The sequence below is a fragment of the Wolffia australiana genome, chromosome 19 (assembly GCF_029677425.1).
Source record: "Wolffia australiana isolate 7733 chromosome 19, ASM2967742v1".
Classification (NCBI taxonomy): Eukaryota; Viridiplantae; Streptophyta; class Magnoliopsida; order Alismatales; family Araceae; genus Wolffia; species Wolffia australiana.
The window spans coordinates 8,066,467-8,081,002 of NC_135853.1; the positions used below are offsets into that span (position 1 = coordinate 8,066,467).

At 33.8% G+C, this 14,536-nt stretch overlaps 1 protein-coding gene across 1 annotated transcript; it reads right to left on the reverse strand.

Annotated features, from left to right (window-relative positions):
• Nucleotides 1-12,163: 12,163 nt before the first annotated feature.
• On the reverse strand, nt 12,164-14,295 carry TLP18.3 (thylakoid lumen 18.3 kDa protein). The gene is made up of 3 exons (XM_078590526.1): nt 13,887-14,295; nt 12,968-13,160; nt 12,164-12,556 (listed from the first exon to the last, which is right to left on the reverse strand). The coding sequence occupies exons 1-3, from the start codon at nt 14,265-14,267 to the stop codon at nt 12,309-12,311; spliced, it is 822 nt and encodes a 273-aa protein (XP_078446652.1). The 5' UTR covers nt 14,268-14,295; the 3' UTR covers nt 12,164-12,308.
• Nucleotides 14,296-14,536: the final 241 nt, after the last annotated feature.

Sequence of the window (14,536 nt, forward strand, 5' to 3'; positions counted from 1 at the left end):
CATGTTTCAAAACTGAAATAGTGCAATACTTATTGCCCTTACAACACTTCACTGTCACATTCGCTAACATGATGTTAAAAGTGTCTATGACTGCTCTAGGATTTAAATTGAGACATGAACTAAATAAAAGTTTTCGGTTCAGGAAGCCTGAGTAAAGCTACAGACAATTGCCTATAGCCTGATTCGGAAGGTTAACTAAGGCCATGAAAGACCTTGGGTTCTTAGAGTGTAATGCAGATCTTAAGAAAAATCAAAATGCACAAATAGGGGATGTTACAGCCCTGAAAACTATGGATAGAATGAACTCTCGGTTGTGTATGTTGATGAGATTCCATCACTGAAGACAATGAAGTCTCAGTGCACAATTCGGCTAAAGTTTATTCACATCTTCATGGCTATCTTGTCACCTTGAGAATCAAGAAGAAGTAGGTTTTCTCTCTCTGATGCAGAGTCATAAGTTTAAATGGTCTCCGTAAAAGACAGTTTCTAAAGAAGCTTGGAGTAAATCAACAGAGGTATATAACTCATATTGTGATAATAAGTCAGCAATATCAATTGCACACAGTATTGCACTCCATGAGACCTAACCATATAGAGATAGATCAGCATTTTATATAAATAAAATATTGAAGGGGCCATCATTCATCCTACATTCATAAGAAACTCCGAGGAAGATGCAGCAAAAGTAGTGTCCAAACTGGGCGTGTCTAACATCCTTTCCTATCTTTGGTTTTATTTTTATTGCTATATCTTCTTATTTAATGCCATCGCTTTACTTCTTGTACTTTTACCCTTAAGGATACTGCTTTACAAATTATATCACTTAAATGAGAGTGTTTGACTCGTGGTTATCTAGTTTCAGAGTTTTCATGTGTTGGTTTTTTTATTATCTAACCTGTTTCATTTTGAGAATACAACATTATAAATTATATCCCTTGAAGTGGGTGTTAGACTTCGTGATTCTCTTGTTTTAGTTTTTCCATTATCATAATTAAATATCGACCCATTTCCTGTTCCTTGTTGTACTTATGCTCTTAAGGATACCACATTATAGATAAATCATTTAAGGGTTCACAATTGTCATAATGGGCCTAACCCATCACTTAAATTCCCAATTGGTATACCTAATCATGAGGTAAGAAGGTTATTTTGTGTAAGCCCTAGTGTGGGGTCTGGGTGGTGCAAGAGGACATGGGAAAGGATTAATTATAATAATGGCATGTAGTCATATTAGAAATAGATGTTTAATCTTTTTAAGGAGCCCATTTCTTATGGTTGTATTAGAAATAGATGTTAAATCTTTTTGTTGAGCCCATTTCTTATGGTTGATTGTTTTCCCTGTCAATATCTTTCTTTTTTTTAAAGATATCTGTGTAATGTGTTGTAATGACCAATATTCAGTTTAACCTCATTCAAAAACTATGTTGAGTTTTAATTAGTGGAAAATGACATAGGTGGCTCTGTCTGAAGGGGACTGAAGATAGGGGAAGGACAGATATATTTTACCCCTTCACAAATAAAAGAGAAGAAAGGGATTCCATCGGTTGAGTTCGAAAATCTGCCCTCTGATCTCCTTGTACTTGTAAATATTTTCCGTTTTTACAACTGTAGTCTCTTGTTTGTTTGTAATTAGAGATGTTTCTCCTTTTTCACTTTATCACTTGTAAGAATTATTAGTATTTATAAGCTCTCTAAAGCAAGGTCAGGGTTTTTATTGTTCAGTTCTCTTTTGTCTCTAATTTTCTTGTATCTGGCTTTCTTGGATCTCGGTGTTATTTATTCAAGCCTCTTGCTTTTAAGCACCATATTTTAAATTCCACAGCCACTATAATATTATCATTGGCAGTTTCTTACCCTTGATAATTTCTTATGATAAACAATTATGCTCCATTGCATAATACAGAATTTCACAAAAAGCTTAATAAATTTAATGTTAATAATTTATAGCAAAGAAGTTTTAGCCTTTACTCCTGTATTCTGAATCATCGAATAATTTTGTGGTTTTTGGGGTGTTTTCTCAGATTCTTTTATGAAAGTTCTCATCATCATTACGCCACAGGCTTATGCAGGAGAAATAGATAATTTGATTTTAAGCTAAATCATATTATCCCTTGGAATTAGATAATAACAAGTCATCAATTCCCACATATCTTCATAGATAAAAAATTCAACAGGAATTTCCCATGTATAATATATGTTAGTCTAGGACAAACAAGAGTGTGCACTTATGTCCAAGATCTGAGTTAAGACAAGGTATTCAAGATGTTAACTAGTTCAGGAAAATGCCTTTAAAGATAATATAAATCATATGTGCATGAAATGTATGATGTCTGAGGGGTATCTAATTCAAAGAAGTATATCCATGTAGGACAAAAATAAGATCAATGCATTGGTCTCTGATAATGAAGAGGATGAGGCAATATTGCATTAGCCAGTGCGGCACAGGACTATATTGGAGATAATTTTGTCCACTGTGGTCTGATTGGTATTGACGAAACTTCAAGTGGCTCAGTAAGAGAGAGAGGAGAGGAGGAACAGAAAAAATATATTTCAAGTTATTTACAACAGTACAATTCGTAATCTCAAGTTATTTACAACTAGCCGTTAGTAACGGCTAGTAAAACTAGCCATTATAACTTACCCGATTTGTTGTTACAAATCGGGTAATGGGCCATATGGACCCGATAGTGATAAAAAAGCCTTTATTTTAGGCCCGATAAATGATACATTGTTTATTGGGCTTATTATGCCCGTACATTCAACACATGGGCTCGAGAAATTGTTTCATAACTTATACATTTCATGAGTCCACAACTTTTATCCATTAAATTTATTGTTTAGAATATGTCTAATGAATCATGGAGATAAATTCCTCTTAAAGTAGAGATGTAAAAAAAATATCAAAATAGAGAATAGAGGTTATGTGATTCCTCCCTCCCGAATGGGGGCCGGGTGACCTCGGGATTGTGATCATAGGATGACACATGTGGTCTACTTTCCGATATTGTGCCAATTCCAGTTTTGAACTTCTGGAGACTTATTTCATGGCTTTCAACTGAGTGGCAGACCCGACACGACTGACAGATAAGCCAATGTTAATAGCTAGTCTAATTCCGTGATAGAAGAACTCTGTTTCCAAGAAATAAGAGATTTTAGTCAACAATTTTTGTTTAATTGTGTCTTAAACCATAGTGGACTTTTGGTTAATAGTTTAATGTGGTCATTTTTAATCAATGCTTCGAAGAACTTTGAACCAGATTATTCAGGAAAGTCATCATATATGGCAGGTCTGATTTTGAGATGGATTTTCCACTTCATTTTAGAAAAAAGATATTTGGAGAGTGGGTGTTATGAAAACCCTTTAGCCATCAGAGCATCCCCAGACTATGCTATTGAATACATCAAACTTTCCTTGACAAAGTGATTCTCAATCTTAATTTGATTTGATCAATGATGTATAGATTTTAAAATGATTATTATGTAGGCATTATATACATGCCTTAAGAATAATACATATATATTATAAACTTTATGATGGTGCAATGTATCCTAAGAGATCTTATTTTTTATGTGTATTCCCAAAAAATTATTGGCCAAAGCATTAAATAAACATGATTTAAGATGGTAAATTTACTCTCACCCACTGCGTCAATACAATATCATCTTATAAGCAGATCAGACTGGGATAAATATAATTTCAGCGTGACCAAAGATTTGTAAACTCAGGGGAAAACTGCCAATAGATGTTTGGTAAATTGAATTCCTTGGTGATTTTCTGGTCGAAGAATGACTGAAATAAAAACTTATTACATTGACCAAATCTCTTACTAAACTAAGGCAGTTAACCTTGAATTGGAGTCATCCGTTCAAGGATTATACCTTAGGATATGTTTGGATATGACCTATAGTAGAGAATAAGGGGATATGGGTAAGATTAAGTTAAACTGAGATAGCTGGATAGAGATGAACCACCTACCTGTGAAAATTTAAAATCTATCGAAGAGTCTTCATGGAATAAAGATAAGGTAGGTATAATTTAGGTATTGACATTAACTTCATCTTGGATTATCTGAACAACTTATTTCCCCCAATTAACTTATGAAACACACAAAAATATCAAGAGATGAATGGGGATTAAAGGAAAATTTACTTGGGGGAGAGCCCATATCCAGCTCTAATTTTATAGAGATAATAGGAAAAAGAGAATATATGATATAGTATATTATGATTTATTCCTGGAGTAGTTTCTTCACAGAAATAACCAAAAAAATTATGCCTTAATTTTGAAAGCTAGTTCAGCTCCCATGCAGCTTGCTTCATCAGGTCCTTGTGCGCCAGCTTATTCTGGCCATTGATATGTCAGCATGCTGTATGATGAATTTTTATGTGTTCCAAATGTCCCATGTCTGTAGGGTCAAAATGTATTCTTTTCTGGGTAACCACGTTACAAGAAATGTTTTATAAGAATTTTCTTATGATTAAAATTTTTCAGTGGCGGCACATCCTATGGGACCATTTAAATTAGACTCATTTTTTGTACAATTGATATTTGTTCTTCTACTGAAATGCATGTGATATAATGCTGAAAAACACTAAGATAGGATTTAATAATAAAACCTATCTCACTTTATGTAATTCAGATATAGGTGCAACCATTTTATAAACATCAAATTATAAAATCACCAACTTATTCATATCATCCTTACGAATAGGAGTAGAATCTGTAATTAAATTTGTGTAAAGATAGATATCACTAACCTTTCGAACCTTGAATAATTTATATTCCTCTAAATTTCATGCTATTGAGAATAAAAATTTTCTAAATAAATTTATATCAAAGTATCTAAAGTAAATTTATTATTTACTTACAAAAATGTGAATTTTCTCTCCATATTTATGTAATATTAATTTTATATAATATTAGCTTTCATATGTTAATTTATTGACCATAAATTTGACATGATTATCTAAATATTTCTTCATCACACATGCAAACTCTTAGATTTTTCAAATTCAAAATTGGTCAAATTAACCTTAGAATGGTTCTCGACGTTATTGGCTAGAACTCATGCAAATATGTGAGTAAAATCAATGAGTGAAATAATAATTTCCATGAGGGACTGATGAATTTTCTGATTAAAAATATATTTTTTCCTTAATTCCATAACCCTAAATCTATTGTGATTCGGGTTATGGGAATTTGAACTGGAAAGTGAATGTCAAAATTATGGAGACTTTTCAACTTGTGATATAATATAGTAATGAATATGCATGTAGAATCACTCATGTAAATATGCGGTTCTAAATAGGGGTTTAAAAAATATCAATATGTTGAATCTTGTGTCAGAAGTTTCAAAAATATATTTTAATAAACTATCAAAATTTACCATTATCTCTTAATATAATAAAGTATAAAAAATATAAAAAAGGAAATGAAATATCCTTTATTTTTATCTTGAAAATTTTTATAATTATTAAATTAATACCATAAATCTCACATGAGTATTTGCACTAAAATGGTTATACATTCATACTCTCATGGATTAAAATGATTGACATCATAGTTAGACATATTTTTGACTTTTCTAGATTTGATGATTTTTTTACAAAAAATTTTGGCATCATATTCTTAATGAAATTCATTTTTAACGAAATAATATCTTTTATAGAGATTTATTGAAATGCTTTATGACATTATTTAAGTTTAATCCAACATCGTATCTCTCTGATACATGTCACAGACACATACGCTCATTTTTGCAAGTGGTTATTATAATTATCATTGTTTATGTAATAATATATTTTATAAGGATTTATTTAAAGATTTTATGAATTTATCCAGGTTTTATGTAACATTGTATCCCTCTGCTACAAGTCGCACTTACATTCACTCATTTTTGGAAGTGACTATTATGCTTATCATTGTGAAAAGGTGTCACTATGGCATCATAGTTTTTTAAGTGTGCATTCACATGTGCATTCTCACGACAAAATACAGAGACAAATAACACAATAAATGTGAAGGTGCATGGAGATATGTGCCGGAGTGCCAGATTGGACATTAATTCTTAATATATGTTTCTCTTTTGTTTATTCAGTATCTATCGGTACCTGCTGGAATGTGATTTAACCACACGTAGACTTTCATGCTGATCATTACACAAATTTCAGAGAAAATAAGGTCATGGATCCCTAAGCATATTTGGTGGCAGCATAGAGGAGAGTGTGTGAAATCAACAATTGAGGATGTTGTAACTTTTATGCATATTCTTCCTGACGACCCAAGAGTTTCAGGCTTAATATTTGAAGGTAGATTCACCTTTCTTCCCTCAACCATTTTAAGTGTAAGGTCCACTAAGTATGAGAAAATTATATTTCGGAGTTGTCTTCTAGAGTAGGCTAACCAGCATAAAAGAGGATATCAAGGTCATCATCTGTGTTGAGAACATTTTCTTGTGTGTTTCTTCTTCTTCTTCTTGACAACATGACACCACGCCTGGGAAAATATGAAGGTCTATTCATAAAGGGTTTAAACAATAGCATTTCTATGATGCATTTTATCAGACTAAAAAATACAAAAAATCCTTTAGGATGTTCGTTGAGATTTGATTTTGTCTTTTCTCATTGAAATTAGTGTATATTTCACTTTATTCTTGGATATTGGATATCCACATCTTTGAAAGAAGATCAGGATCTTCTTGATTGTCTCCCTGCCTTCATTATACTTTCATAATTTTTTTCACTGTATTTTTACCTAATTATTCAATATTTTAATGAAAATAAAATTCATACTGTTACATCTCCCTCTCTATGGTTTGACCCCTTTCTAGATACATATTATTTGGTAATTAAAATATTTGAATAACATTTGTATTTTAATATTTTAATATTTTAATTAAAATAAAATTTCATTAAATGTCTCATTTACTTCAATGGCACATTTGTATCGCTAAGTTGGATTTAATTATACCTTGATGTATCTGGACACTAAAATATTTGGAAATTTAATATCTTTTATAGTTTAATAGTTATTGTGGCTTAAGAGACTAGAGGTTTCATATTTTGAATAACGTCACTTTATCGTTATCAACTTCCAAATCCTCTGCATAACCATAATGAATATTGAGTTATCATTTTTAAGTGTTAACATTTTTCAAGATAAAATTTTATTTAGATTACATTATCAAAGGAAATTCAAAATATTTACAGCCTTCCAATAGTACACATATACCAAACATATCAGTTTAGACATAAATATAAGTGGTAAAACTAAATGAAAAGATATTTTTTTTACAAAGGATTGAAAATTTTGATATTAACATAAATTTTTAGGACATTAAAAATATTGTTCATTGACTTCCCGAAAATTATTTCTAGAAATTACAAGAAATTTTATTTTCTAGTTCATGTATTAAGTTTGATATAATATTTTCCGTCCACTCATAATTTAATATTGGATGTCATTATTTCCTTCATCATTTTAAAGAAGATCTAACTGAGACACATGGGCATGAACTGAATAGGATTGATGAACGATTCATCAAAATATTTTAAAAATGCATTATCTAAATATTTATTTCATAAATATGTAGTATTATAATATTTTACACTAGCCAAACCCATTATCAACCTGAAAATATTTTCAGAGTACACTTTGTTAACATCAGTAACCATCCATTACATCAATGCCTTTTTTTATTATTAAGGCATGCCAAATACTCATTTTGATCGATGATGAAATAATTTGAGTATCCACAAAAAAGAGATTCTAATGTGTGGGGAGATATTGTAGGTGAGATTAAAATTAACCTGAATTTGACTTTTGAGACTCATTGAGTCTAGAAAAGCATCTATTAAATACTAAAAATATTATTCCTGAGTTTTTTTAAAGCGTCATATAAACTATATAAAACACCTAATTTCACTACTATATTTTTATGACATTAATAAGATTTCAAAATCAAAAAACTTTCATAAGTAGTGGTGAATATATTAGTTAATAAAAAAATTATCTCAATGATTTAATCTGAAAGGATCGATAGCTAGTCTAAAAAGAAGATAAATTTTATTTAAGAAGTATTTTGAAATTCCACATTAAATTATGCAAATCTTATGTATAGGGATGAGAGGGATGAACGACATAATGGGAAGGATGAAGAGATGAGAACATAATATGGATATGTATATAAAATGATTGGCTGAATAGTGGTCATGGTGGAGGGCTAACCAATAATGAGATAAAACAGACCTAAATAAAGGTTGTTGAAAAGAAAGATGGCAGTGTTAAAGGGACACATCTGCTATATTCTTCTGGGATCAAGTTGGTTTTCTGCTCTGAGATGTGTTCCACTCCCCCTTTTGTCTTTAAATTTTATTCCATGATTGGCACAATGAAACTTGATCAATCTCAGAGTCACTTTATTTCACTAGACCTACCGATGTATGAGGAAATCCAAGATGGTTTTTACATAGATATATAGGCCTATTATAGATCCAAAGTAGAGTACAGATAGAGAGGGATAAATCTGCCCTTAAAATGTCAGCAGAAGTATTTCTGGACAGTTAGATATCACGTGCTAAATTTGGATGATTCAGACTTGTTGATGAATTGTCTCTCCTTGGTCGATCAATGTGTCAGAGCATCAACATTCAGTTGAATCGTTAGATTCTTCAAAGATTAAGCTCTGATGCATGTCCTGCTAGTAAAAAGTGTGTCATCGGCTCCTTTAAATTTGAGACCATTACTGGGCGTGGAGTTTCATTTCATCATTTATGCATTTCTCATGCTTTGACATGTGCCTTGTGATGATATTGATTCAATCTCACCCTTAAATGAGTCTGTGTGATATAAATAAATAACAAGCCATCATCGCCACAACTTATGCATTTTCTCCCTTCATCCAATCACAATTCATCACATGCTATGATTGTGTTAGTCTCAATGTTGGATTCATTGATATTTTAAGTGTATGATTTTATATTGCTACCATGTATCCACGTGTTTCATCATATTTATTGACATTTTAATATACAAACTTTCTTATTCTGCCACATCCCTGATCGAAATATATGTGCCAACAAGCCAATTACACGTTCCATATATCTCCATTGGCTATTATTATAATGTATTCATTATAGTGCATGTGCGATGCATAAAATAAATTCCATAAATACATTATATGATTTAGTGAATTATGATGAGATCATAATATGAAATAACTAGTATTCAAGCATGTGTTCAAAGTACTCCAATTCAAAGGATACCTGAGAAGGGTATCGAAACATCAAACTCATATGATGAGTATGACCAATCATGTTGCCATTATTTCTAGAGATCCTGAGGACATCTAGTGGGTGCTCGTAAGTATAAAAATGACATATAGGGATTACAAATCAACTTGATTCATGTCACAGTTGTGTAAGTGGTCCACAGACACCAAATATGTCTTGTGTCAGACAGTTGTACCTTAGCTACTCATGGAATTCCTAACTTTGTAGCTTGGGTCCAAGATGATGCTCATGAAGATGATTAAGTAGTCAAGATGGGATTGTTAAAATGTGGTATAAGAGGAAACAGCTCAAAGACAGCGATGCAACGAAGTCCTTAACCAATGTAGTGGAATATTATAGATGAGTTCTCTGATATTTTTGAGCATATTAGTATTAACTCATATGACCAATTAGGGCTGATTGTTGACCATACCCTGATTTATCCTAGGCGTATCAAGCACATGAGGGTCTATAGTTACATGGTGACTGATGACAGAAAGATTCTATGTGTGGCCCTACACTCCTTCATATCTTTTAGAGCCTGAGTTGTAGCTTCATCAGAAAACTTAACTTGTTGATTGGGTTAAATCGATCCATAATTAATTAATATATATGAAGACATAGATAATTAATTTGGATGGCCAATAAGGTTATTGGACCACTATAGCCATTAACATGATTGATTCAAGGGCCTACAAGGTCGTGCACGAATAATCTTTTGCGTATGAAAATACCTTGAATGAAATTCTCACATGCCAAAATTATTAAGGTTTCCCACCCTTCTTCTCACTTATCCACTTGGCTCCTCTCCACTCACAATGTGTTCTGAATGCCATAACAATGGTGGTGGAGCAATAATGAGGCTCGACAAAATGGAGGATGAGATTTGATGCAGTAAGGATCACATGGATACATCTAGATATTGGACACACTTACATATTAGAGTTAATAAACTCCAGTGTATCTTCTAGATCACAAGATGTAGCTTGGAAACCCACAAGTAAGAAACTCGACCTATCGATTATGTTAAATCAATATGTGATATATTAATCTACATGGTGATGTAGATAATCAATTAGGTTGGTCAATAAAATTTATTAAGCCATGTTAATTTTTAACTGGATTGATGCGTGGGCATAGAGGGTCGAAAACAAACATTTTTTGGGGATCTCAAAAAATATATTTAAATTTTAGGAATTTTTATGTAAAATTCATATAAAAGATGAACCTGAGAAGGCCTTATTTTTCATTTTCCCAACCTTATTCTCCCTTCTACCCTTAGTTCACTTAAACACTCAATAAGATCAGAAAGATATAACAATGTCGGTGGAATGATCATGGGGCTCATCAAGATCGAGGAGGGGATTCGACGTGTTGGAGACATCTAGAGCACGTGAACATATCAACATGCCTCACTCGTAGGATTTAATACCTCAATATAAACTATCAAATAATTGAGATCCCACCAAAATTTCTTTCTTATTTATATTTTTTAATATATATTTTTGAAAAAAGTGATGCTTAGGTTAGCCTGAGCATGGAAAATATATTATTATAATGAACTGTGAGAATAAATTGAAGCTTTCAACTTTTCGGCAAAATCAAAATGGAAATTGTGAGGTTTAGCTCAAGAATTTCATCCATTGTAGAGAGACATAGGCTTATTTATTTACCATATAAAATGTCTTTGCCTTTTTAGTAGCCTTTTTTAGTCCCAGAGGCTACTAAAAAATGATGGAATTGTTCCCAAAAGACTAGAAAGAATCAGATAAGTGAACCTTTTTGTGGCTCCAACTGTGCAATTTTTGCCAAAATTGTAATTAACTTATTTATCCAAATGAGAAGATTTTATTTAGGCTAAATAATCTCACTTGTAAGAAGAATAGATTTCCAGAGGATTAAGTCGCAACATCATTTTAACTCAATTGTCTAAGTCAATCCCAAAACTTCTGGTCCTTGAATTTCCCTAACCTGAATAAATAAGCATATGGATAAATAGATGGATTTCCCACATCTTTATAGTTTTGATGTGAAATAATATTAATTAGGATGTATATGTGAGTTTTTTTCTGACCACGAGAGAACCAAGTCCTTTTAACTCTGATAATAAAATGATGCCACTTGGATTCCACATGGCAAAACCCAGACAGTCTGTTTGACAGACCTGTTGAAATTAATGGGAAGACTCCTTCAGAAGTATCAGTGGGAAAGTCCAAAATTGAGGAAAACTGGGATTGCAGTGGGCTCAAGCATTTGAAACTCGAAATCTCCTACAACAAGGGTAATATTTAAAATAAATATTTTCTTCAAAAAAACATTTTAAAATTAAGATTGTTGAGGAGATATGTTAAGTTAAGATTTTGTATACTTCGCTTACCGAATGGCCGCACAGATATCTACAAAAAATAAATTCATTGACATCTATTCCATTCAAGGGATTTCAGGTAATGTGCCCATTAAAGTTCTTCATGGGCCATATCATTGCCTCATACTTTATTGACCAAAGTTCTATAGTTTCCCAACCCATGATGATAGAATTTGGATTGGGATTTCAGATAAAGAAAACTTTTTTCATTGTAAATAAATTAGGACTGGTTTAAAAACCAGATTACAGGTAAGTGGGTCAGGGCCCACTCAAACAAATTAGGTTTGAAGTCCATTATCTCCTTCTCACTGCATTAGTATCTAACACTTGCAAACAAAGGGTGAAACAAGAGTAGACTAGCATAATATAAGACAAATGAAAGGAATTACAGGTGCTGCATTGGAGGATATGAAGGATCATAATGCCTTCTGCAAAAATTTGATTCCAAAACTCATGTTCTTTTCTCTTATGTGGAGTAAAATATAAGGAGTTCAAGGATCATAGGAGAGCCCTCACAAACAATGTAAATAAGAGAGAGAGAGAGAGAGAGGCATGTACTGGTTGAGAACATAATAACATCATCAGAGAGATGTTTTTCTATGGGATCATCACAGTGCAATTCTAATGCACAACCCAATAATAGAAAATGAGAAGAGAATGGAGGGTATTGGGCTCACTTCCTGGAGACGTAGGCGTAGTATTGGGCCATTGGGACGACAAAGGATACGACGAGAAGGCCTCCCACAACGAGAGAGAACTGGCCACGCTTCTCCTCGGTCTCTTCCTTGGTCTTGAAATTAGATTCTCTTTTGTTGTCCTTGACTGAGGGCCCTCCAGGATCAGGTAACCCATCAATGGCCGCCACCAACCGCTTGGCGCTGCTGTACACTGCCTCATTGTACTTTTCGTCTGTCGCCAGAACTGGCAAAAACAGGTAGAGAAGATTTCTTATGAAATCAGATATAAATTATTTGAAATTGAATTCAATGCAGTCAACTATGGTAACATGATAAATGGATGGAGAATCCAGTATAATTCAAAAACAAGTACAAATAAGACGAATGAAAAGGACCCAAAAATCTAAAGGAAGTTGATCAAAAACAGTGAAATTTTCATAACTCTGGTTTCAGTTACCTATTGATGTGAAGAATCGTAAATTTTCAGTCCCTTCTAGAAAATTAAAAATCAATCAAAGAGCAACATGTTGGATAGAAGCCCAGGAAAAAGAATGAGCAAAGTCAGGTTTCTAACTTGAATGGATGTTGAGACAATTGAGAACAAATTAAACATTAACAAGGAGATAAAAGTATGAAAATTTTTAAAATAGTTTACCAGGTAGATTCTCAGAGACAGTTGCGTCCAGAATAGCATCGCCAACCGCCTGAATGAAGTCAGGACCGCCAGTTATAGCTCCTTCCTTTTGGCTGGTGAGAAGAACTACAACCCCTTTGTTTTTTCCTTCTTCCAGGGTAGGGTACCACTTCTCCAAGACTTGGTCAGCATACTCGAAAGCATCAGCTTTGCTCTGGGATGGAATAAAATTTAATTATTTTTTGTATTTTCGTGGGTAAACTCAACGAAAAATAAATACGTGATCAAAGGCAGGACTAGATTTCCACCCAAAAATCCAAAATTTCAAGGAAAATAAATACGTGATCATTCCCCAAACTTTCCAATTTCTCAGGTTTAAGGCGACGTTTCAAAGCCAGGCGTAGATTTCCAGCCAGATTTCAAATTTACTCGAAAATCAATAAGAAATCACTACCTAAAGTTTCCAATATCTCAGACTTCAGGCGACATTTCAAATCCAGGACTAGATTTCCACTCGAATACCCAAATTTTCCAGCAAAATCAATACGTGATCACTCCCTAAAGTTTCCAATATCTCAGATTTCAGGCGACATTTCAAAGGCAGGACTAGATTTCCACCCAAAAATCCAAAATTTCAAGAAAAATAAATACAATATCACTAACTAAAGTTTCCAATTTCTCAGATTTCAGGACTATATTGCCACCCAAAAGCCCCAAAATTTCCAGCGAAATCAATCCCTAATCACTCCCCAAAGTTTCAAATTTCTCAAATCTAAGTCGACATTTCAAATCCAGGGCTATATTTCCACCCAAAAGCCCCAAATTTTCCAGCAAAATCAATCCCCAATCACTCCCCAAAACCACCAGATCCTCAAATCCAACCCGAAACCCCAAAATCGATCAAATTTCAACCAAAACCAATCCCGAAAAAGAAACCCACCGTGAGCTTCCGAACGGTGACGAAATTGACCCGCAAATTCTTCCTCGCCTCCAAATCCGACAACAGCCTCTTCAGATCCGACTTGGTGACCCGGCTGAGCACCCCGGCATCGTCCACCACGTACGATTCCTTGGGCGGGCCGTCCCTCAGCACGTCGAACTCCGACGCCATGGCCGACTCCACCGCCGCCAAGGGCGTCAAATTCACCGCCAGAGACAGCGCCAGCGCGGCCATTCCTTTGACCGCCGACGAAGACCACCCCGTTGACCGGTCTTTCTTCTGCTCCGGCGCCAGAGAACACCTGGTCAACGGCCGGGTCAACGGCCGGGTCAACGGCTTGGGGAAGGGGGAGAAGGTCGTGGAGGAGACGATCGCCTCCATGGCCGCTGCTCTTCTTCTTCCTCAGCTCACCTGAGCGGAACTCCTAAAAAACCAGAGGTTTTTTGCGATTTGTTCCCTAATCTTTTCTCCAATCTCGGAAGTTTCCTCTCTAGTTGGGTAATTTGCTTTGTACTCTAAAATGGTTAGTTTAAAAGAAGGGACAGATGTTTAATATTTTTTTGCGGTTTGGTCCCTAATCTTTTTTTCCAATTTCGAAAGTTTCCTTTCTAGTCGGGTAATTTGCTTTGTACTCTAAAATGGTTAGTTTA